Genomic DNA, 26,127 nt, shown 5'->3' with positions numbered 1-26,127 from the left:
GATTCTGGAAAGAGTTGATTAGCATTGGAAACAAGAGAGTTTATCTCGACCCAAAGGCGGATTTTTTTTCACTCAAAAATTATGCTTTGAATACTCAAAACTAGATGAGATGACTTGTTCTGGGGATTTTTGTAGTGCATACAGACAAGGGTGTGTGTATCTACTCTTCAAGTGTTTACTGAGGGAACTTCAGTTTAAGCATATTCATTATTTCATGACAAATTTCAAGATGACTCCAAAACATTTTCAGAGATATCACAAGGTCCGGCGGCATCGCGCGTGTTTTCACATTCTGCACATTCTACCTTGATAAGTGCATCTAAAATAAGCCGTGCTCCCTGCTTGTTGAACTGACATGTCAGATGTGTTTTCGCCCCTGTTTCCAGCCCATCCTTGCCGGCTCTCGACTGGCAGCTGCCATCCAGCTCGGGACCCTACAGTTTACAGATTGAGGTGCAGCCCAAGTCCCACCATCGGGCCCACTATGAGACGGAGGGCAGCAGGGGAGCCGTCAAGGCCCTGGCAGGAGGACACCCAGTAGTTCAGGTCTGCTAGACTGCTTGGTTTCCTGTGATGATTAGTCCAACACACGGTACAGCTATTAGGCCGATTTACTTTCCTGCTGGTAATACCGTTACCCCCGTCACTTCTCAACTTACCGCTTTCTCCTGCCTGTTTTTTACGTCAAGTTTCTAAAATAGATTGGGTGGTGTGTGTTTCATGACCTGGCTATTATGCTATTCAAAGATGTCACCTTTCTGAATGGAATACCATAGGTATGCTATTAGACAGACCAGTGCGCTCAGTCAGTTCCTGTCCAGACGAGGGTGACTCAAACTTTTCCATTGCGTTCTCTAGTGCAGCACAGACAGTTACAAAGTGATGTAGTGTGGCCAGTAAAAGCTTAGTCATGAGCTTTAACCGCAGTAGCTTTGGTGGTCGAGTCAAAAGCAAAAAAAAAAAAAAACAGTTGGACAACTGCAGATACGTTTTGGGTATAAGCAGGACCATTACCCCACACCACTGACCTCAGTCCTTGAATAAATAAAAGGTCTGTGAGCCAGGCTGTCAGTTTAATCAATACATTTTTACATTTTCTGAATACATTTCAATACAAATACAAATTCGCCAGACACTTGGAGTCAAATTGGAGGCACGGTATTCGACATTTCTTCTTCGGTGTCATTAAAACGGCTTGTTATATGTATTCGTTTTCCCAGTTGGAACCGAGAGTTGCAGCCACCCATGTCCTTTTGGTTTGAATGGGGAATGCTAACAATGCTAACTAGCCATTTGAGGGGAGCTGCGTGACCAGTGTTGTAACTTTTTTCGCCCAAATTCAAAATGCCAGAGTATCCCTTTAAGTTAAGTTTTTAGAAGTGTTGAAATGTGTCTGGACAGAAGCGCATCTCACTTTTCGTGGGTTTTTGTGACCGCGCTTTGATCTTAACTGAAGCGGCAGCCGTGTATTCAGGCGTTAGCGGCCCGAGACAAGCTGACCAACCCCAGCGTGTCCCAGCTTCAGCTACACACATGTTTCTGTCTACGATAAGGTGTTAATTATTTAATGACAGGGGTCTGGGTTCGCTTCAGCTGAAATAGAGAGAGTATGTGTTCTCTCTAAACCCAAACCCAGCCCCCCCACACACACACCCACCCCTCTTTTTTTCCGCCAACTTCCACCCCAAACGCACAGACTTCCCTTTGTTTAGGAAAGTTCCCGTGTGTATGGTTGACATCATCGCGCGCCGTGTCCTGCGGAGGCGGCAGGGGCTGAACCACACACACGTTTCTGGCAGGCTCTGATGGAGATGTTGGAGGGAGCCTCAGACAAGGCAGCGCGATCTCTGTGACTTCCTGATTACATGGTACACTGTGCTGCGGACGCTGACTGACGAAGCCTCTCTGGCTCTTCCCCCTCGCCTCTCTGAGTCAAACTCTGCCCAGACTTTACAGGGTTTATTCTGGAAGCTGCCGCTCCGTGTGGTTCCCTCTTCTCCACGTCCAGCATCCAGCACAGCTCAGCCGGCTGTTTTCTGTTCTTTTTCAATGCCATCGCCACTGCCTGCCTTAACCGCACCCGCCCTTACGCCAATAGCAGACTCAAGTATGCCCTCTCTAAAGTGCTGTGTGCAGTCCTCACCGCAGTTATGCTCGGGGTTTTTCATGCTGTACTTTGGTGGGGAGGAAATACCCCCTATTCATGTGTGTGAGGTCTGCTTTTTTAGTCTGAAGTGAGCTTTCTTGCACCGTCTGTTGCCGAAGAATACAAGTGAGACCAGCTGTGTTAAAGCGCGTTTACGGACAACTGAACATCATCCATATTTATATGTTGAGATCAGTCTCTGCTTTGCTGGCCTTGTGGATTCTTGCTCTCGCTTGTCGCCATCGCCAAACTAGTTTCGCAAATTTAGATTTCCAAACAAAGGCTCGTGAATAAATTTAATGTGGACTGAAAAGCGTTACCGTGACGCAGCGTGACGGCCGCTCTGGGTTGACCCTCTCTCCAAACATATGCAACATCTGCCTATCTGTGTGTGTTTGTGTGTGTATGTGTCTGTGTGTGTGTGTGCTCATCCCTTTGAGCTGGGAGGGCCTGTGATAGGAATGGAGAGGGTGCCCTAGTTGCCCTCACCCCGTTCTCCTCCTCTTTGGTGCCTTGAGCAGCCAGAGTCTCAGCATTCCTCTTGTGGGTGATAATATGAACTAGGGAGGGGTGGCTGTAATGCCAATGTCAAACCAACAGGGTGGGGGAGCAGTGGATTACATGCAATAAGATTACAGTAATCAAACAATTAAAAAAAAAAAAAAAAATACATCTGTTTCTGTTGCAGCTACTGTCTAAAACACAGCAATCAGATTACACTGCTTCGAAATGCTATGTTGATTATCAGATCATTGCAGTTTACATAATGTTATGCCTGTTATGAATTAATATTAGTTCTGGTTGCTGATGATGACAAAGTAGTTATAGTTTAGATATGATGATAAATGGTTTGTTCAGCTGTGTGCTGTGAGTTTTGGAGGCAAAACAACCACAAGAATATCTGCAAGCAATCAGATTACATCACTGCGTTTGAGCACATAATCAGTAATCTGTAACTAATTACATTTTGAGAGTAATCAACTTGCAAACAGACTACTTCACTCCATCACACACTCCCTTCTGCCCAAATAAACAGCATTGCTAGGCAGCAACCCATTTCCTTGCACAAATATACAGAGCGTTTGCAGGCTCTTAACCTTCACAGGGATCCTCCTCCAGGTCACATGCTGTGCCTCCCCGGGCTGAGCCGCGCTCACGATGTGGGTGCCCCTCGCCTCCAGGGCTCTCACTGTGCGAGTTCACTCTGCGGACCTCACTTGCACTTCTTTTGCTTTTAATTTGTATTCTTATCTAGTCTGGCTTGTGATTAATAGGGGTGTCTTTCTCAGTAATACGTTTATGGGACATGTAGATGGTGGGGTGTGGAAGCTCAAGCTGCCCTGTTCAAGCCACTTCTTCAGTTTCAAATCTGCTATGGCTTGCCATAAGAATAATGCTTTTTATTCTCTTTCACAAAAAATAGTTAATTAAAATGATATTTATTGAATGAAAAGATATATAAAGTAGCTCATATAGTAGAGAAAAAAATCTTTGCATACCCTATAAGAGAATAAAATATACTAAAATATATCTCTAGAATATCTATAAACTTTCCACCCTTAATCGTTTGCATAGAGTATGTATGTATAATGAAATATATCTGAAAAATATCTACAGGATAGAATATTTATATATAGAATAAATGTATTATCATTGTAGCTATGACCACAATACTGGATCCTGATTGGCCGATAAAAGCAGCTCCTCTGATTCAAGCCTGTTAAAGCTGCACTGTGCAAAACTGAGGGTCAGTAGAATGAAGACTATTTAGACTCAACAGACAAAATTAAGATTTGATGTATTGTCAGTGGAGTGTAAAGGGCTCCCACTCCAGTCAGCCCACTGTGCATAGTGCGCCTCTGAGCGAGGGATGGGCAGCGGTTCAAATGCAAAAAAATAAATTGCCTAATTGGAAGGATTTTAGTGAGGGGAGCCAACCAAGTCCAGATGTTATGTGAAGGATGGATTTCTGAATCCACCTTTCCATAACTTCGCTCACAATCAGATGTTAGCAGTGTCTTTATTAAATATGTTTGATAATAATCACATACACAGAGGACAGTGTGAATATCAGTTACAGGGGCCCTTTAATTTCTGGTTCTCCCCCTTGTATTTCACTCTGTTGTTTTGATGTCAAAATGCCAAATATCCTCCCCTAATTTCTCAGCTGTCACAGTGTATGGATAACATACATAGCTCTCAGACAAGTGAGTCAGTAGTAGCCGCTGTTCTCAGGTTTCAGGCTGTGGGTTTGGGCTCCATGCCTGCGCTCTGCAGTCTGGGTGGTTGAGGTCATCCTGGCAGGAGGCCTCCCGTCAAGCAACACCTATGGAGGTCTGGGAGTGTTTAGAAACACTGTGTCGGCCCGCCGGCTACAGTATGCGGCCGTCGCGCGCGCACCGTCTCCAACCAAATCCTGCTGGGATCGTTTTACTGATAAAAATCAGAGCAGGGTCACTTCTGAGGGTTTTTCCTTGACCCTGATTCGCTGGAGCTCTGTGGAACTGACATAACCTTTCCTTCTGTGAAACACTGCCTCAGTCTTGTCACAAGGCAGTGCTGCCCCCACAAATCATAACGCTGTTTGCTGTAGGTGGTTTTACTGCCCTCTGGTAGCAATTGCCCTTGAGATTCAGCTACTGGAGGATCAACAGCCTCTCAGGCCTGACATGAGCTGACATTAATGGAGGAAGCGTATATGGGCTCTTGGTAGTAAATTAGAAAGAAAGTAGAAAAGAGTGATAACAAAATCCTAAATGGGTACTTTGTTTGAAAGCCTTCACCCCGAGAGCTTGACCTCCTGGAAACCCTCGTTTGTGTTTCACTGTGTGAGGAGAGGGTGCTGTTTGGACAAGAGAAGAGGGTTTAATCATGACCGTGTCTCCTCTTCTCTCTCTCTCTCTCCTTGCTCTCAGCTGCACGGCTACATGGAGAGCGAGCCTCTGACCCTGCAGCTGTTCATTGGCACAGCCGACGACAGGCTGCTGAGGCCTCACGCCTTCTACCAGGTCCACCGCATCACCGGCAAGACGGTGTCCACTCCCAGCCACGAGGCCCTGCAGAACAACACCAAGGTGCTGGAGATCCCGCTGCTGCCAGAGAACAACATGCGGGCTATGTGAGTAATATCAGAGGGCACAACAACCCCCCCTCCCCTCGCTCCTCACCACCACCGCCACCGCCGCCGCCGCCATGATGGACTCAACATGAAAAGCGCTGCATCCGTGACACCTAATAAACACCAGCTGCTCCATCAAGATGCTTATTATGCTCTCAAGCGTGACATAATTTTTTGGCAGGACTCCCCATCCTGCCCCCTCTCAGTAACATGTGAAAAAGAGCAGGGTTGTAAGACGATAGCCTTTTCCTAATTCCAGTACTAATATTGACTATTTTTTGCTCCTTGGGCTTCCTCTGTTCTGCACATTCCCTGAGATGGGCTGCGATGGGTTTTAAAGGCGCAAAAAGAAAGGCAAAACTTGTCGCACTTAGCTTAGCATCCCTGTATTTTGTTCGCACTATGGGAAAAATCAAATATCACAATACGTTTGACCGGCTGCCTTGATATCGATGTTGTTACGATTTTACAGGGATGACTGTTCATAATATGGATATGATAACCAAGCGGACACAGGCAAGTAACACAACAGCTTGGACAGTCGACAGTGATAAGTTCAGAAAATTGAATAATTCAGTCTTTAAAACCAGAAAGAGACAACATATGGACCATATCACCATATTACAATGACCAGAATCACAGATGATATCTGGCCTCATCACAATATCAGCGTAATAGTGATACATCACCCGGTCCCAGATGTTAGTGCTAAAATACATATGTATGTATTAACATGTCATTTCTGCTTAAATTATTTAATCTATTTTAAGAACAGGACCACTGGCCAACAGGATCCTGAAATCCCATTCGCTGTCACTGAAGGTGGAAAAAAAAAAAGGTTCTGGATATAATATAAGCCAAAACCCCTGAAACGCTTGGGAGAATAATTGGTATTGTCATACAGTACACAAACCTTATAATTTTGGTCATTTCCATCTTTTCACTTCAACTTAAGTGAAATAAGTGTGAGTGAAACTGCTCCAACCTCCCGGGCTTGCAGTGTGAAACCCTTTTCAAACACAATGGATAATGTCAAAATGCATTCTTATCAAACGAAAAACAAGGCTGTTTTTCATCGTTCCTGAGAGGTTTGTATTTTGGAGGTACGGGGCTTTCACAACACCAACGATGCGTGCATGCATGTGTGTCATGTGCAATCATATTTACATCGTGATGTGTTTGTGAGTGTCTGCGTCGATGTGTGTGTGCTCGCATGTCTCCATTTGTGTGTTTTGAACGGGCTGCCCTCTGTACACAGAAGGGTGGCTTTCCCATTTTATAAGCCTCAGAGATCAGATTACTGGAGAACCTCAAAGCTGCTAACAGGGACCTGGGGTCTGTCTGGGCTCCAGGCAGTAGCAGCCTGCTAGGCTCAGCACTTTCCCCACATTTTAATGGATGTAACACATAAGCTCCCCTTATACAACTACTTCACTTCAGGATTTGGTTTCTCCTTCTTAGGAAGGACACACCTCAAAGCAGTTATAATGGAGGCGAGGGATTTGCGTGAGATTTATTCAGTTTGACATGTGCTCAAGTGTGACGTATGGATGTTAAATTATATGGTATAGAATAGACGCATTATTAGATTTCTGAAATACTTACTCATGGTGATTTAGATTGTCAGCATCAGTGGCATGTCTTGAAAAATACCATCAATCATCTTTATTTTGGGTTTTTCTGTAGTTTTTTTTTTTTTCTATGAAGCCACAAAAGTTGATAGCCTATACTATGCATAGGTACAAATGCAGCCGTCACTGAAAAAAATAAAAGGATAGACTTGGGCCCGGTTTTTCATCAGGCACTGAAAGGACGCCTCAGTATGTGGTTTTGTACTCAGCAGAGTGCAGCCTGTCTGCGTAGGCGGGGAACCGAACAGCTGGGGTCCTTAGCATCAACACCTGATTGCTTCGCCAGTGAAGCAGACCCTGGTGTCTGGCAAAGAATGTTAGGGAGTGTTCGAATGCGTGTAAAAGCTGACATTAACTAGGCTTTGAGGAATGCGGCATCAAGTAGCACGGCGATGGAAAAGCCTGAGACGGTTCAGGAAGGCTCGGGCTATTTAAGTGTGAAAAGTTAGATGAGCGCAGTGCAGACAGAAGGGTTAGGGGGAAATTTTTATTAAGTGTCTCATGAAGACTTCAAGACTGTAAAATAATAATTACAGCCAATAAGGCTTCTTGGCTGTGAGATTTGTGGAAGGGCAGATATTTTCAGGCGCTCTCATGTGGATGATTAAAAGGCTATTCATGAAACAATTAGGGTTCACAGATGTTTCTGTCTGTGGAATTTTGTGGATTTGGTCGGAGAGAGGTGTGAAACCTCTGTTAGGGGCACGGGTGTTAATCTTTTGCTGAAATTACTGCAGTCTCTGTCCCGGGTGAAATCACTTTAACTGATCTGGCAGTACAAGCCCATAAATGACAGCTTGATTCGTGGGGAGATTATGTCACAGGGACCTTTTATGATTCTTTTGTGGCTGGATTTTGCCAGACTACAAGTTTACCTTTTCGATCTCTGTCTGCACAACACAGAATCGACTGCGCGGGGATCCTGAAGCTGCGTAACTCGGACATAGAGCTGCGAAAGGGGGAGACGGACATCGGGCGTAAGAACACCAGGGTGCGGATGGTTTTCCGAGTTCACATCAACCAGCCCACGGGAAGAACTGTGTCCCTGCAGGTCGCGTCCAACCCCATTGAGTGCTGTGAGTACACATTTTCAACATTGTCTTACCTTGAGAGCATCAAGGTACGATCCCCTTTGTCCCCAAAATGCGTCTAAACAAGGCCTGTTACACAACCTGTCCATTTGGCAATATCCGTCCATGTAAAGGCCATTTAGGCCTTGCTCGATAAGCTCCATTGACTTTATGTTGCACTTGATTTGACCTCTCAGTGGGCCGGGATCAACCGAGGCAGATCAACCACTTCATGTGGTTCTGGCAGTGATAGTTGCCATAGAGATTAAGTCTTATGAGGTAAATGAAAGACAGTAGTTAAACCATGATCTCAGCCCCTTGAAATAGACCATTGTTAGCTGCTGAAACCCTGCCACAAAGCAATTGTTTTTGACCAAAATTCATGGAGTGTGTGTGTGTGTGTGTGTGTGTGTGTGACAGAGAGAGGCAGGGTGAAAGGCAGACAGACAGAGAGGGAAACAGTGAGAGTGAGAGATGTGGGAAAGATTCATTGTTGCCAAAAACTAAAAATGAGAGCTTTATTGGAATCCCAGTTGAGCAGCTTCACGTTACCAAAAGATGAAGGTCAAATTTTTTAAAAGTATTCATTTTTATTGAACCTGTCTTTGTCCAGGTTCATCACAGTGGGATTCAGGTATCTGTTTTCTTAAGAGAGATTTGGCTAAGACAGCGGTATTGCAGGTAGTGATATGGGGGGAAATAGCAAAAATATTTTAATGACAAATAATAGATAATTAAGGCTGAACTGAGAGAAAGGAATGAGAGATGAAGGAGGAGAGAGGAGGAAGACAGATGGGGAGAAGAGTCCTACAAAACTTTTAAAGCAATAATTGAAACCAAAAAAAAAACTCAGTGATAATTTGAGACAAATACCAGCATCACAAAAAAAAATGCAACAGGGATTGTGTGCCTACTTCAGGGCAAATAAGCAGCTTATTTCTGCCATGGAGAGCTAGAGCTTTACAGGCAGTGACAGCTCCCTGAAAGCTGTCTAGGTAGTGATTCAGACTCGGTCTGGATGCTCAGGTCTGCATGGGGAGTGGGTGTGTATTAGCTCGGCAATGAGGACGCTTTCTTTTCCCCTCCCACAGCCCAGAGATCGGCCCAAGAGCTGCCGCTGGTGGATAAGCAGAGTTTGGAGACGTGTCCCGCCCCCGGGGGGGAGAGGATGCTCCTTAACGGACACAACTTTCAGCACGACTCCAAGGTGGTGTTCGTGGAAAAGGCTCAAGGTAAAAGGAGGAGCTGTGGAGTTAATGCTGCATCGTCTTAAGGCAGCTCTGTGTGTGTGTGTGTGTGTGTGTGTGGTGTGTGTATCTCCCTCTCTCCGTCGTTGGAGAAACCCCAGGACTGCTCCCTCCCTCTTCCCTCCTCTTCCCTCCTCTTCCCCCGCCGTCAAAATATCCTCCATCCTGCCAGAGTGCCACATGTGGTGCACATTAATGCGCTGTATTTTTAACCCAGCAGATTTACATTTGCAGAAGTTTCCATTGCCTGTTCAGCAGAGGAATGGATCACAAATGCAGCATGTGCTCTGTGTGTGTGTGTGTGTGTGTCTGTGTGTGGGTATGCATGCGCACATGTGCATGTGCATTGGTGCAGATGCGTATGCTTACACACTGGTGTGGGTGTGTGTGTGTGTGTGTGTGTGTTTGTGTGTGCACGTGTGCCATGCCGCAGTATTTGTTTCTCTTTTTCTTACTTTAAGCCTTTTTGGTTTGGAGGGAGAAGGGACTCTTCCCAGATGTTGATGCAAGGAGGTTTACAAACAGTAATTTCCTTGATTAGCTTTAGAAAAGCAACGTGAGGTATGGTTTGGGCCAAGGCTGAGCAGTGTAAACACGTGTGATCCTATCGGCCCGGCGAGTCATTCAGAGGAGGGAAGCCTTCGCATTGTTCCACCTGTGAAAAGAAGAATTCGAGGCAGGTTGGGCACTCGAGCCCCCGCACCGTCTGCACAATAGAGTAGTGAGACTGTTTATCAAAACAAGAAGTGATTGTATGAGAAATGGCTTTGTTCCCTTCCGCCCGATCTCTTTGATTAACCCCGAACTCTTGGGTAGACGAGGGCAGATTGGAGTCTTGCAAACATTTCTCTTGAGGCAGAACTGCGCTGGAGGCATTGGCTGAGGCAAACCTCAATGGGGCAGAGACAAAGAGCCACAGTTTTTTAGAGAGCAAGTCGGCTCACCAGCCAACATGAATGGCAAAGAAGGAGCCCTGGTCGAAATTTCATTACAAAAAAATAGATGGAAATTATTTCTATTTTCATTCAAACGTGAAAAGTCAGCAGGCTCGCTTACCTACACAGCTGCAGGCCAGTTGGACTGGACTGAACTGCAGGGGTCAGCTAAGGTAACCAGCCAACCCAACTCATTATGGCTAGCTTACATTTTTTCACTCATTAGCAAACGCACTAACTTCATAACACCAGCCTCCTCCTCCTCTCTCACCGCTTGTATTTCTATCGCCGGGCTGTGGTTCTTTAGCTCCGCCCACTTCAATTTAATCAACCAATGAGATTATTCCTGCCTCCAGAGCAGTGAAATGTTTGTTTAACTAAAACTCCGATCTGCCACACAAGGAACTGGTATATTTGTGTCGTGCCAGCACAGAAAACATAATTACCACGCTTGCAACTAAATCCCGCTCATGTTCGGGTCGGTAGTTTCTGTGTCCACGTGCGGCGGCTCGGCAGCTCCTCCGCTCGTGCTGGGCCTCGAAGCTGACTGTCTTTAGGGCCAGGCACAGTCTCTGGCCTGGTGTTGATGGGTGTGCTCCCTTGTTTTTGATGAGGGTTTCCCCGCGTCTGGCACCAGCATCAGATTCCTGGGCAATCCTACCATGGAAACACCCTTAAGCCAGGCTTCCACAACAACCCCCCTCCACTTCCCTCCATCCTTCCACCTCTCTCTCTCCAAGTTGCCTCTGTGCCTCCAGCTCCCAGTTCATTAACTCTGCAAGCTGTGGGCTCCCTACGGATCTTACAGGCTCTTCTTTACAGCTGCTCTCTGGATATATGGTATAGATGGGCAGATAAATAGATATTTTACTAATCCCAAGGGGGCGTCATCAGTGGTATAATAAGATACATCTAGTAAAGCTAGAGTAAGGCTAATGAACAGCATAAAGAAGCAAAACAACTAATTTGCATGCTCATATGTTAATTTATAATGTGCAACTAGTCTTTTTTTTTGGCATATGCTCACGTAAAGCTGAATACATTTCAGTTTTAATATGCATTACTTTTAATCATGCTGTTTTTATTGTTATTTTGTGCATGCCAAAGCTTAGTTCTGAGAAACTGTTTAACGATCACTCTCATAAATCCCGAGTGGTGGATTTTGTTGCCATAGAGAGAGCTTAACCATTTTATTTTACCAATGGACGATTTTCCTGCAAAAGTTCCAATAAAGTGCTCCCCACAGTCCCGGCGCTCACAAAGCCGCGGTTAGCATGTGAGACCCGAAGTTGTGTGTTTGTATGTAACCTGCGCATACGAGTGTGTGTGAGTGTGTGTGTGTGTGTGTGTGTGAGCGTTTCCTGTGGCTGCGTGAAAAGATCAGGTGGCTCACACTGCCTTCAGCGGCTGCCAGCCTCCTGAAAACTATTTTAGTTTTCGTGTCCAATGATTGTTTTAATGCTGTGTCAAGGACTTTTTGACCGTGCCAGGAATATAATACTGAGGGAAACACTGGTGCGTGTGTGTGTGTGGGTGGATAGCTGAGTGGGTGTGTGCATGTGTGTTTTGGTCCCTGTGTGCCATGTACAGTTTCATACTTATGTTTTTGCCTGTGTGTGTTGTTGTTGCTATCCGTGAGTCATGCAGGAGGAAATCCCTGTTCCCTGCAGAGAGGGACACAATGTCACCTGTCCCTCTGCCCGACTGCAGCACAACATCTATAAACAGCAACTGATGTTCGTCAGCCTTGCTCTATCACGCCTGCCTGCCCCTCCCGTCTCCCGTCTCAATGCACAATCCACAGTAGAAATAACTGAGATAGCATCGGTTCACTTGTCACTCCTGGTTACAGCCAATCAGTCATAAGAGATTACTATACGGGCTCGGCGCTGCAGACATCAGCCTGTAATCTAAACCTGACTCAATCTGACCTCGCTTTTCATTTGCCCCAGCCTGCCCAGAAGATGCTGTCTCTGATAAGTCCCAGTCGCTCCATTTGGGAAATTAGGGTTTGGCCCGCTGTCCTTTGTTCACCTCTGTTTTTGTGGAGTGGCGTTCAGGGAATCGGTGTTATGGAAGAGTCGGTGGCTTTTCATTTTGTTGTCTGCGAGCAGGGGATAAAGGTGTGCAGCCGCAAACATAAAGAAAGAAACATGAAGCATGAAGGTGAACCTGCACTCAACAATGTCAAAATCCACATGCACCATCCACCGTTACAGTATGTGCACGAAGAGGCGAACAGTACGAGTGTGCATGTATCATTTAGCATAGTGGTGCAGTATAACATAGCCTGCAGTTTAGCATTCTCTCTAAATGCCTCCGCCTACTTGTATTTTTGCAGCCTGTAGCTTATATAGGAAGTGAGGGCGGATACCAGGTCATTTCCCCACATCCGCATCCCACTGGAAACTTCTTGAAGACTATAGCTAGGACTTACTAATGTCTTCCATCCCCTTCCGCTCCAAAGAGCTTTTCTGCTGCAAGATGACAGCTTCATTTTTTTTTTTTTTTTTTTTTTTGTTTGTTTGTTTTTTGGCGAATTCAAATTCTAACGGGCTGCAGTAGAGACTCTCTGGAGCATTGCGATAGCATGGAGATATGTATTCCTAATAAATTGCAATAATAAAATTGGCTCTATTGCGTGACTTTGCAGAATTATTTTTTTATCTCTAAGCCGTAAATCTTTCTAGCAGTGACACCGGCTTGCTAGAATGTAAACAATCGAAAAATGTCATTACAAAGTGCAAATGCATGAAGCTAACATTGTAATTCTTTTTTTTTTTTTGCCCACGATACGTATCACCACATTTTTATATTGTGATACATTGAGTTTCAATATATCGTCCCATCCCTGGTATAAGTGTTTTATAGTGAAGTGTAGTTTTGAATTGAGCTCAGTATTTTCCCACCATGATGGATAATAGCTGAGCCTGAAGGGAATCCTTGCTGAAGAGTCAGACATTGAGAAACTCCCTCATGAAAAGAGCACTTTCACATCTGGCCGGGCGCACTGGACGGCTGCCTGGTCAACTGCAGTCAGTATCACGGCAAATAAGTCACTCGCTGCCTCTCTGCTCCAGTCCAAAGGGCCCTGAGTCACTTCATCCCCCACTCCGTGACCCTTGACCCTTGGCTCTCTGTGAGCCAACGAGGCAAAGGTTCAAACTTCCAGGGACCTGGCTCGACTGGTACATCCCAACAATTATGTTTAGTTGCTCTTGGCCAGAGCGAATGCAGAAGTAAGAGGACCTGGAAATTGAATTGTGAGGGGATTATCACACGGAAAGGCTGCCAGATGGTGTCCGGAATTACCTGGAGAAAATTATAGATAACCGTCCCGCTTTAACAGTGAAAACCTGCAAGAGCAGCCGACGGTGAGCGAGGGTCCTGGGTTACACTCAGTATATTTTGCTAGCTGGTGGTTTGCGGGTCTCTTTGAGCAATGGTTTTGTTTGGTGGGAGGGGTGCTTTTCCTTGGTGGTGCACATGGTCAGTAGGCTTTGGATGGGATTCATCGCATTCATAGAACAATGACTTCCACTTGAAGTCGTTCAGCGGTTTTGGCTGGCCCTGACACTTCAGAGAACAATGGCTGTTCTTATAAACAAATCAATTACAGCCTCGCAAACAGGGAGCTTATGTTTTTATAAATTACAGCGTATGATTCATAAAATCATGGGGCCCTCTTGACAAAGAGCAGAGTTTTGATTTTTTGATGAATAGCCGGGCTGATCTGTTGCACGCTGCATGCAGATGACGCTGTGCAGTGACAGGCGCCGCTGTTGAGAGAGGCCCTGTATTGTGTTGAACGCCGAATTTTCGCATCTCGTCCTCAGCTGCCATTTATCAGGCTTGTCTCGGAGAGTTGGCTCGCCTCCGTAAAACAGCCTTCCACACGACAGCAGCTTGCATGCAACATCCCCGATCCACGTGTTTTCAGGCCAGTAGGAAGGAAGAAGTTTCAGTCATCAGGCGGAGGACAAGGGAACTCTTTCAGCGTGCCACATGGGGCTGGGTAGAGCATGTGTTTATATTTACTGTACGTTATGAGGGCTTTGGGCACATGCCACCCCGCTGTTTCGCTCTGGGCACCAGCGCTACTCCACCCCACCCCAATTAAGGAGCACAAGGAGCTGTTTGATTCCCTTTATAAACCCAGCATGACAAATAACTGTATTGTATATTGTTTGATCCCCCTCGGCTGCCATGACTGCATGCAGCACACCACCGCCGTGTCATTGGCTACTCTGTGTTATGTCTGTCCCGTGAAGGTAATGATTTGTATATAGACCACTGCTAACGAAATGTGAACTGTCAGACTTCTGCGAGCCTGCGCTGCAGCCAAGTCGAAGGGAGTTTGGGCGTTGTGGAGTCTGAGAGGGGTACTGGGTTTATATGGTTGGGTGGTTTAGGGGAGAGGCTTTAGGCTGCGTTGTGTAACTTAGATAATATTGGATCTTATCCAGGACAGTGGGCTGGGGAGCTAAAAGTGGTATTGTGTTCATTGAGATTGAATAGGAGGGGAACTGCTGCTGAAGTTTATTCAGGGGATCGGTAGGAAAGCGTTGTGCAGATGTTGCCCGATCTCTGGAATGTTCTGTGGTTATCAATTATCCAGCATGCTCTTTTCAAGCGGTGGTATCCCATGCATTCAACTTTCAAAAGCTCTTTTTTTTTTTTCGTGTCTGAAAAGTAGTTTTCCTGGCAATAAATAGCTGGGCAAAGAGAACAAATTGCTCAATCTCATTTTTCTACCTCTGCATTGATGTGTGCCCAGAAAAATGATGTGTGTGTGTGTGTGTGTCAGAGAGAGACAGAGAGAGAGAGAGAGAGAGAGAGAGAGAGAGAGAGAAGCAGACAGGGAGGGAGAGATCTGAAAAACATGTTTACCTCCTGCGGATTGACATCGTCCTCAAAGGCTCCCCTTCTGGAGGAGTTCCCAGAGGGAGGAGAGACAAGAGATACAGAGAATAACGACAGAGCAATAATGATAGAAAGACTGGCAGAGAGAGAGAGAGAGAGAGAGAGAACGAGATGGACTTGACAGGCTTATAGTTAAACGTTTCTTGGAGTTGGAGCGGCTCTGGAGGCAGAAGTCATCTCACTGGTTGAATTAAACCTCAGTGGGCAGAGCCAAAGAGCCACAGTTTTTCTGGCTAACTGGTCTCAGTTTGCTTTGCACCCGCTGTGTTGTATAGTGCAGCTTTTGAGTCCATGTGAGGGTAGCATGAAGGGATTAGAGTTTTGAAGAAATGAGGAGAGAAGCCATTTCTAGCCTGTTACCATGCTGGAGGCAGAATGTACCTTTGCATCTTAAAATATAACATCTATTGGTCATTGCTTGCGAAGCCACATGCATGTTTCTAGAGGACACTAGGAAAGGTTTTTTCTCCCTTTACAAATGTCAGACTCGCCTTGTATAATTTAAGAAATTCTTATTCTTTCAAAATCAGTTTTTCCATTTTCTTTCTCCTTGTGGTTGATGACTCCTCTTGTTTCTGGTAGATGCTCGGCGGTTTCGCCGCTACACGCCGTGTAAATTCACGCTCGGTTTGTGCTTTACGCTTGTGCCTAGGTGCGTACTGCATGTACTGCTTTTGTTTAGGCTAGCTTTTTCTTTGTTTTAACAAATATGTCCCTGAAGGGTTTTTTTTTTTTTTTTTTTTCCACTTTCTGGTGCACTCTTCAGGACAGGGTTGGGGAATTTTAGCCATTCCTCGTCAGGAATTCATGCTTATGTGTTTTTGTAATCACTAGAATATGGGTCACAGAGATGCTCCACTGACTTCCTTCAAATCACAGATGAGCCGCACAACCCAAATGGATGTTTTCGTGTACCTGCTGGCATGCCGGGACCGTGAATGGCGTGACCATGAAATGATAAAAACTAATTTTTCGCCATTTTCTTTCTTTATTTAGATCCTTCTTTGCCATTTGTTGCCACTTTGTTCACACGTGCTTTGACGAACCGTGGTTCCTCTGGCTTTGACCGCTGAGGTTTAGCCCAACCAAGTGAGATGATCTCGGCCTCCAGAGCGGCTTTGACTCTGAAAAATGTTTGCATAGACAAAACTGCAATCTGCAACAGACAGAGAGGGAGAGAGAGACAGAGAGAGAGAGAGAGAGAGAGAAGGTGGGAGAGGGGAAAACTGGAGAAAGACAGACAGGCAGGCAGAGGAAAATAGATTTCCAGTGTCTCCAAACAATGGGAGCGCTCTGTGCCAACCTCCGCCTCCTCCTTCTCTGCCACCTCACAACTCAGACGAGGGATACCCCATCCATCTGCACCGAGCTGTCGGCTCAATTATAACTGCAGACAGCCTGTTGAGTAACACAGCACATATCTCAGTTAATTCTCTTGAAGAAATTTGGCACGGATATTGGGGCGCAACTCAAGTTTTTTTTTTTATATCATTATTTTTTCCCCTTTATTTATTTATTTATTTGGGTTAAATTTGAACTGCAGTTTCCTTTCCACCTCTAGTCATTTTCACCGTCATTTCATTTCTTTTGAGGAGCGTGTTAATGAGTCAGGGGGTGTAGGGAAGCTCGATGGTTTCCTTCTGCATCTCATAAACTGTGAGGCTGTGGGGGGAAAAATGCTGGGTTTTTTACTCCCATCTCTTGCAGCAGAATGACAAATCGAGCTCAATTTTTTCCCCAACACAAGATATAATTCCCTGTTTTATTGGCTGATGGGAAAGCTTCTTTATTGTTTAATGACCAGAAGAAAAAAGAAAAAAAAAAAAGGCGCTCTCAAACATTTAACAATCGTCATATAATAGAGACACTCGTATGAACGTACGAGCTGAGAAAAAGCCTCTGACAGTTTGATGCTCGTCGCTTTTCCAGCCATCCTGTGCCCACTCAGCTCCATTAACAAGCACACCAGCTGCTGATGCATGCTGGGATTCCACAACACAATGAAGTCAAGGCTTCTCTCATCCGCCAAATTTGTCACTCATCCTTTTGGTATGGCTCGGGTTTGGGGGATTGCATCAGATTTCTCCCTCTCTGCCTCTCTCGCTCGCTCTCTGTCTGTCCGTGTGTCTGCTTCTCTCTGTTTTTGTCTCAGGTTTGTTACCCAGTCAGACTGAGGATATGAGCTCATGAGCTGTGGGTCAGACAGCATGACGTTTGCAATACCTTGGCTCTGTGTGGCTGTTTTATATATCACTGATGTAACAGATAATAATAACAGCACTCATCCCATTTCTTATGATTTCATCACTGTTGGGGTCCAAGTAGGGTGGACTACTTTCTGAATTATCTCTCGCTAATGCAAAATCTCTCACTCTTTTTCTGTTTTTTTTTTTTTTCCCCCCTGTTTTTGTTTTTTTCAGATGGTCACCACCTATGGGAGACTGAGGCCAAGGTTGAGAGAGATGCCTCAAAGTCTGTAAGTAATAAACATGACATTACTATGACGAATCTTGTTTAGTTTCAAAATGAAACGGCACTTACTGATGGTACAGCAGCTGTTCTCAATAATTTCTTCACGGGCTGAATATAAGACCCTCTTATTTTTACTGGCAAAACACTTTCGGCTTGAAAATCTTAAAGAAAACCCGATTTATAAATTGATTGAACCCGCAGCGAATGGGGCCATTACCCTGCCTGCTGCAGATTGAAATAACACACTCAAGTTATTCTGTATTTCTGTGAAAATAATACGTCTGGATGCACCGTTTTTTAGCGTTTTATGTCTTTGTTTTTATCCTCATATCTCTAATTCTGAAATCCCCCTGTCTGCTAGCAGTAGCCGAAAACACTAATCTAATCGAAACTAATCCAATATAATCTAATCCAGGCACAATCTACCATTAAATCCAGCTCTGATCTAAAACCTAATCGAATACTAAAAAGAATAATATTACTGAATCACCTCGACCCCTCGGTTTTTGTTTTTTTTTTAGGCCTCTTTCGGTCCAATGAGGCTGCTGTTCCAAGAATCCACAGTAATATTGAAGTCAATTTAATCCATTCCTATAACAAAATTAAAATGAACACTAAGTACACAAAAGTTGGTCTATTAACGACACACACACACACACACACACAGAGCTGTAACTGGAATATGACTGTAGCTGCACTGTTCTTTTCTTGGACCGGGGTAAAGGCCCTCCGGGGGAAACGGCGGTGTTGTGTTTAAAATATGTGGAGAAGGTTTTCGAGGGTTCAACCTTCAACCTGTGGGAGTTTGAGCTTGGCAGCGCGTCCCGTCTTGGCCTGGGACAGCTGGGTTAGGGTTCGGGCTGCAGAGAGCGAGAGACACGGAGACAGACAGAGAGAGAGAGAGAAGGATGCGTTGTGGGAGTCTGGGAGATAGACGAGGGGATTAGAGAGTGTCTATATGTGAGGCGCTGCACCTGCTCCCTGTGTCTCCTCGCTGCACCGACACACACACACACACACACGCAAGCTGACACAGAGTTACTGCAGGGACACATCTGTCTACTCAAATAGACAAAGGGGCTCCCTCCTAACGCAGCCCAGTCTGCTGGATCCGTCCCATTTTAAACACTGACGGTGCCTTGGCCAGGTCGAACCTCAGCTATTGCACCACAAAGTAAACCAAACCACAAACTCAACCCCTACGATTTCTGCCGCATACCTCACCACTTCAGTCATTTGCGAGGAGTAACTTTCCCCCGGCAGGAGGAGATTCGGGGAAGACAGAGGGATCATTTCATTTTTAATCGCAAGAATTCGCTACCTGATGCGTCGGATTACTCACGCAGATTTACAATAGATGGGATTTGTTTAATAGTCAAAAAAAAAAATGCCCCTCCATGATCAATTTGTCACAATTTTCCTTCTTCACTTCATATAAAAGAAACAGGTGAGAAACACTCAGCGCCAGTTGTGGTGATTTTTTTTTTACCCAAATTGAAAGCTTACCTGGTCCTCTGTGGGCTGAGGCAGTTTTATAACCCTCATCCTTGTGAAAAACCTTTTCAAAAGCCCAGTGCGTGGCTGTCATTTCACAAACAGATCTATTTTTTTTTGTAATTCCTTTAAAACTGTCATTCTGACAATAGCAGCAGCGGTGAAATACTGTGCATATTCCTATTCAACCTGGACATTATTCACTGTTTGAAATAGTCTGAGAAGAGTAGACCGTTTCCTGAGGTTTTTTTTTTTGTCTTTATCCGCCGCGAGCACTGAGAAATAGACGGACGCGCGCTGAAGAAGCGAGGAGGAGAGCCTCATCTGGCTTCACTTGACTTTTACGACTGCAGTGATTTAATGTAACGTGTGTCAGCTCTCACCTGTACATGTCACGGCCAGCCTTCCTCCGCAGCCTAATTTTTAGACAGATGACTTCCGCGCTGGCTACCGAACTGCACCTCCAACACATTCAGACATATATATTCACACGCACACGCACGCCGACACGCAAACACGGCACATGCGCCTCTGACTGTAAAGGCGCACACGGGCCCCGGGCTGAGCGCAGACACACATGGCCGCTGCTGGCCTTCGCTCGCTCTTCAAACAGCGGGGAGCTCTGCTGGGGAAATAAACTATCTGGACACTCCCTAGTTGAATTTACAGTTATTCACTGTGAAAACAACCTCGCTTCTTTATAACCGCACTCCACTGTCTCTCTTTTTTTTTTTTTTTTTGTCTCTCCCAAGGCCACAGTTTCAGATTTTTAACCTCCTTTGCAGTCCTTTTGATGTCCGTGCCTTTAAAGGGGAACTTGAGGCCAATTTAGACTTAATATTTCAGATCATTTAGTTGTTTGTCAGATCAGACATTTTAATTTCATTGTATTATGCTCATGTATAAAATAGAATAATATCATAAAAATAGTAAAAGAATGGCTTGAATGCTAGTTTCATTAGTATCATCATTCAAGTTAAAACTTACATTTATGTTAAAGCTTTTTTTTTTCTTTTGACTGTTACTCTCTCACTTTTATTTTCTTAAATCAGGATTTTTTTTTTTTTATCTTGCTTTTTTTTCCATGTTTTTATTTTACTATTATTATTAGTATTACTTATAATTCTACGTTTTATTTCTACTTTTTAATCATAAAGTTTTCTTGCACTCTGGTGATTTGATCGTGTTTTGTAAGGTAGTTTGTGATGAAATGAGGTTTTATCATCCAAATTTCCAAGGGAACGGCAGAAATGAGGACTGTTTAGACTCAACTCACAAACCTGTGGGAGAAACACGTTCACGGTTGAGTCTACATGGTTCTCATAGCCGGCCTGGGCTAATAAATTACGCTTTTATTTCGCTTTTTTTTATCGGCTGAGACTAAACAGACTTCGTGAGACTGAATCTGACGTTCCCAGTTCCCATGATGCTGCAAGTATTCAGGCGTGTGTCTATAAGGCAGGATGTTTTCTCCTTGTTTCTCACTCAAAACATACGAGGAGAGACATTATGTTGTTGAGTGCCTTCTCATTATACAGCAACAAACCAAAAATTAGAAGAATCATCCTAACCTCATCCTCTTATTTCACTTAATCACTGCCATAAGCCTTCAGCCAGTGACATTTAATTGCACCCCCACAAAGCGTAGCTGCTCTTTTTGCCCTTTGTGTTTTTTTTCTGTAAGAAACGCGAGCGTGCACGACACAGCTCTGCTTCAACTCTACCTCCTGATTGCAGAACTCACTTCTCGTTGAAATCCCTCCCTACCGGAACCAGAGACTCTCCACCCCGGTCCACGTGAACTTCTACGTGTGCAACGGCAAGAGGAAACGGAGCCAGTACCAGCGCTTCACTTATGTTCCCGCCAACGGTAAATGTCTCCATTTCCTCTTTAAAGGACAAGGTTATCTTAGTTGTAACAGCCATTTGCCCCATTGACCGCCTGCAGCACATCGACGTCAGACTCAGGCGAAATGATGCCAGGCAGTCTGCACATAGGGCCTGTGCTCCAGGAGCCTTTTAGCAGGGGACAGGGGATCTTCAGGGGGAGATACGATGTTAAGTTGAAGCCTTATAGAAGTAGTATTCATCATCTGAAAGCTGGGAGCGTGGGGATTAATTTGAGATGCAACTCAGCAATGTGTGTCAAATTGTTCTCGTCATAAATCTGTAATAATCATTGTTCTTTTTGGGTGCAAATTCAGATTTTGGTTTATAGTGTAAATGTGTGTGTGGTTGTTTATTTAAGAGCTAACAATGAGGGAGTGTGTGGCTGCTGTGGGAGTCTCTCTATCCTCTAATACCACTTTTAAAGCAAATTTGTGGGTTTTAATTTTTTTTTTTTTTAAATCCAAGTCTATCCACTCAAGAAAAAGCAAATGTGCATAAGCAGATGTCCCATAATGCATATTTCACCTCCAGGTTAACCGATCCACACGTTTCCAAGCCGACTGAAACGCTGTGTTTTCTCAGACGTTCCGCCCCGCCGGTTTTTCGCTACAACAACACGATGAACAAACACTCGGATCCAAAACGCGGAGATTTATTGCTTATTTGTCATATTAATGTGGGTTAAAAGTGGAGTCAGCAATTCTGGAGAAAGACTGTTGATTTTGAAATTAGCAGCCAGATTTACCGTCCCGCTCCTTCACACGGCCTCCTCTCCCCATCCTCCCTCGCCTCCCTCCTCCTGTCCTGTGCACGAGCACAAACGCTCCCCAGTTGCTGATTGGCTGGAGTGGTGGTGCGTGGCCCGGTCCGAACCATTTACAGAGCCAGGGCTGAGAACGAACACCATTTTTTTTTTTTTTTTTTTTTTTCAGCGCACACACAGAACAGACAGCCAGAGGACTGTGAGGAGATATTTGCTCAACTGATTATATTTCAAATTTCAGTGATCTCTGTCCAAAATCGCTGACTTCACCTTTAAAGCTACAAAAAAATCAAAATGGCGGAGGGACGATTTAAGTGCGGACTGCAGACTCGGCTGACAAATCTTTTGGAATAAACGGAGTCGACGTGGCTCGCATAGCTGCTCTCGTTTTTGTCAGCCGGGTCTAAACGGTCCGTGTTTTTTGGCAGTTTCAGTAACCGTACCTTTCTAAGATGTAAAGCATGACCTGTAGCTTTGCACCTACGCAAAAAAAAGGTGGCAGGCAACCCATTTACACCTCTGCCGATCGAAAACCAAAGCCCATAATCCGGACCGTTGCAGGGTTCTGACACCGGGGCTGAAATGCCGGGTCGGCTCCGCGCTCGAGTCCCAGATTGATGTGGGATTTTAGGTCAGCGTTAAAGGGGTAGAGGTCGCTCCCCTCCTTCTCGCTTCCTTTCTTTTACTTTCCTGTCATCACCCCAACCCCTCACTGTTCCCATCTGCTCCTTGTCTTTCATATCCCAGACTAATTAGAAACATTTTGCCACCATTTTACATCAGAAGAGGAGAACAAACAGTTTGTATTCCCCCTTGTCTGGTGGTTTGCTAGGGAGGAACAAAGCAGTGCTATTATTCCTCCATTGTAAAAATCCATCTCCATAAAATCTGTTCTTTTCCATACCTGTAGCTATAAGAGCGCCGCAGTGAGTGGATGCATGAGGGCGGGGAAAGGGGGCATGGGAAAAGCATGTTATTTGAATAGCGAACCTATTGCCAAACTAAATATAAACGCTGACCCACCAACTGAAATGTAAAAACCGCTGCTAATTGCACTCCGGGCTTGGAGCGAGCATCCAGTGGGTGGTTCAAAGCTCTGATTCAACTGAGCTGGCCCAGCCCTGTATGTGGGCGCTGGAGTGCCCCGCTGTGAAAGTGGAGCATTGTCCTCGGGATGCAGGGAGAGTCAGGGAGGGGACAGACTAAGGGACAGATAGTCTGGTCAGTGTCTCCCACAGGGACAGCGACTATTAAGGAAACAAGCCAGCTGGGTGAACAATATCATCTGCCAGTCTAGACGAAAGGAACAAGTCAGCAGCAAGTCTCAAGTGAAAACCTGTGGAAGTGGAAAAAGCGAGCAAAACCTTTGATTTGTCATTAATGAGATGTAAATCAATTTTCAGTTTTTCCAGGTTTCTGAATCACGTCATGCTCACCTTTTTTTTTTTTTTTTTTTTCTTTTTTTTTTTAAAAAACCAGCGGCTCTTACAACAAGGTCTTGCAAAACCAAGTGATTTATTTTGGGACGTACCCATCACTGACTTTCACAGCGCGGAAACGCAAGGGCCAGGCTCTCAGGGTTTTGTGGCAAGACAAACATTTGCACTTCTTCCACTCATTTGTGCATCTGTGTGTCCTCGACTGACAGACACACTTCCTCTAACTGGGCCTAAAATAGGGGTGCGTGTGCTATTTTCGTCCTGCGGTTGGTGTAACCCATCTCATCAGAGTTCCTCTTGTACAGTTGTTGACAGTGGAGGCGGCAGTAAATGTTACATGATGCTTCCTACAGTAGGTTCGCTTTTTGGTCTAGTTTTACCTGCATTTAACCAGCTTCCAAATATGAGGGATTAAAAATCTGTGGCACCTGCCTGAGAGAGCGGGATCATGACAAACAAACAAACAAGACAAACAACAGTCTTCAGCGTTCATACCGTATAAATCACATGAAAGATTCTGTTGCGGGTAACCAGACAAATTGAGAAAGCGCAATAAGAATCACAGTGAGAAGAAGAAAGCGGGAGTTATTTACTACTGCAGCTTTAAATCCAAGCACATGCTCCGTATTATAATTTGAAACAGCTCAGCCGCAACCATGAGAAGAAGAATTAGATCCAGTTTGTGGTGATTAAAGAAAGCTGACGCAGTGATGAATCTCAGGTTCAGAGCCATGCTGTCGTTGGGTTGTAACTGGACGGCGTCGCGTGTTATATAAGATTAATGTCGTGTCATAAACAGCAGCAGATTGAGGGCCCGTGTCCATGTTTTAAAAACTCGGTGTTCGACATCGTCTGCGCTGGAATCCGGATGGGTGGCCAAGTCCCCGAGACGAGGAACAAGGCCGGGGAGAAAAGGCCTGGCTCATCTGAACTCCACCATGATCCCTGAGTGTGTGATGACTGCACTGCAGGGCCACCATTTTGTCTTACGCAGCCACGTCTTGAAATATGTGGCTCTGTTAAATAATAAGCCTTCACATCGAGTTTAACTTTTTTTTTTTTTCACTGTGTCTCGATGAGAGTGCCGTAATTTACTTAAAATTGCAGAACCCTGTTGAGTATGGAGCTCCTGCAGCAGCAGCATATTTCATATCGCACATTTAGAGGATATTAGCGCCAGAGCAGGATCCAAAGAAAATAGCCTCTTTTATTATAGAACCAGCTGGATGTCTCTCGCAGTGATGATTCATCCCTTTTTTTTTTTTCTTCGTCTTTTTTCTTGTTTTGTGAATATTTTCAGCGGGGTGGGAGAGCTTAAGCCCAGACACAGGGACTCATTGATGAGAGTGTTTGTTTGGCAGTGGGTATCCTAGCCACAAACCCACTCACTCCACTCACACTTGCTCACTCTCTCACACTTGCAGGGAAGCTGGAACATGTATTTACTCGTGTCGCCCTTCCTGTCTTGTTGCTCTCTCTTCCTGCATCAGTTCCAACAATAAAGACAGAGCCGCACGACGACTACGACGCCCCCCTGATGTGCGCCCAGCGCGGCCCCGGCCTGGCACTGCACCCGAAGCCATACTTCACCCCACAAGTCATGACCCCCATGATGAGCGCCGACCTCAGGCCGTGTGTGGTGGGCGGGGCCTACTCTGTCAGCCAGCAGAGACTAGGAGCCAAGCCTTCCTCGCTAGCCTCCTCCTCCTCCCCGCCCAGCACCAGCCCCAAACTGCACGAGCTCTCCACGACATCCTTCTCCAAGTGCCTCTCCGCTGGCCCGCCGCAGCACCCGGGACCGCAGTCCCCGATCCCGCACGTCTCCATCATCCAGGAGGCGCCCGGACGCTACCCGCCGTCCGGCCTCTACCCGCCCAGCAGCGCCTCCTCCTCCCCGGCCTCGCAGCCCTCCACCCCCGGCGCAGGCCCCGATGCCCCCTTCTCCCCCGCCCACTGCATGACACCCGCCCCGCCGGTCAGCGGCAGCGCCAGCCCAGGGGCCCAGCAGCAGCACCCCAAGGTGCCGGAGAGGGGCCGCCCCTCCCTGCAGGAGGAGGGCAGCCCCCCCACGCTGGCTGTCAGCATCAAACAGGAACCGCAGGAGCTGGACCAGATGTACCTTGATGACGGTGAGACAGAGATAATATGCAGACATCAACACACACTCCCTGCACTTTTCATTTTTTTACACATAACAATGTTTATTCTATTAATCCTGTCATATAATCGACCCCCACATTCCAAAACACACACACATTTTCAACTCCTCAGCAGTGAGGGAAATCAGTGTTGCAACACGTCTCAGAGATGGAGGCCTGTGAGAATTTTTCAAACCCTGAAGCTATGACAAAGCCAGAAAAGCAAATGACAAAACGCTATTATTATTACAATATTTTACTTGGTGATAAATTACCTCTTCACTAGATATTTCTATTGGATCTCTGCTCTGATAAGCTCTCGTATCCACCTCTCTAGACTCCACTTTTTGTGGCGATGATGAAGACCGACTTAAATACCTTGAAAAAACAATAAATTCCTGGTGGGGAAGGTTGACGACAGCGTTACCAAGCAAAAACATCAGTCACTGCATCAAGTTTGTTTTCTCAGGTATCTCAGCCCAGTTGGCACAATGAAGAAAACTTTATGTATAAATCTGGACCCTGTCATTGGTTTGCTTTCCCAGTGATTGTCTTTTGCACATTACAGTGGAATTTTTCCTCAAATTATATCACCAAACAGAAGATTTGCAATAGACCTATCTGCAAATCTATGATTGTGAAAGGAGAGCGAATACAAGGAAGCTAGGCATATAAATAGAATGATTGAATTGTGACTAAAATAAAACTACATTAATAAATTAGTGAGCAAATAAATGCAATCAGAGTTTTAGTTGAATTGCAAGTCACACTAGACTAAATAAAAATGAGATGACTAAAATGTGACTGGAACTATTAATCACAGCATGACGAGGAAAAAAATGAAAGAAAACTAGACTCGAT

General features: G+C 45.3%; 1 protein-coding gene across 1 annotated transcript in view; it reads left to right on the top strand.

Annotated features, from left to right (window-relative positions):
* The window catches only part of nfatc1 (nuclear factor of activated T cells 1), a 37,993-nt gene that overhangs the window by 3,643 nt on the left and 8,223 nt on the right, over positions 1 to 26,127 (top strand). Inside the window, exons 3-9 of the mRNA XM_030064450.1 lie at positions 387 to 546; positions 5,062 to 5,264; positions 7,799 to 7,971; positions 9,057 to 9,197; positions 17,491 to 17,546; positions 20,774 to 20,906; positions 24,619 to 25,257. Of these exons, the coding sequence (XP_029920310.1) occupies positions 387 to 546; positions 5,062 to 5,264; positions 7,799 to 7,971; positions 9,057 to 9,197; positions 17,491 to 17,546; positions 20,774 to 20,906; positions 24,619 to 25,257 (1,505 nt within the window). The remainder of the gene's footprint in view (positions 1 to 386; positions 547 to 5,061; positions 5,265 to 7,798; positions 7,972 to 9,056; positions 9,198 to 17,490; positions 17,547 to 20,773; positions 20,907 to 24,618; positions 25,258 to 26,127) is intronic.

This window comes from Myripristis murdjan, chromosome 11 (genome assembly GCF_902150065.1).
Source record: "Myripristis murdjan chromosome 11, fMyrMur1.1, whole genome shotgun sequence".
NCBI classification, from domain to species: domain Eukaryota; kingdom Metazoa; phylum Chordata; class Actinopteri; order Holocentriformes; family Holocentridae; genus Myripristis; species Myripristis murdjan.
This window is presented reverse-complemented; position numbering and strand designations above follow the sequence as displayed.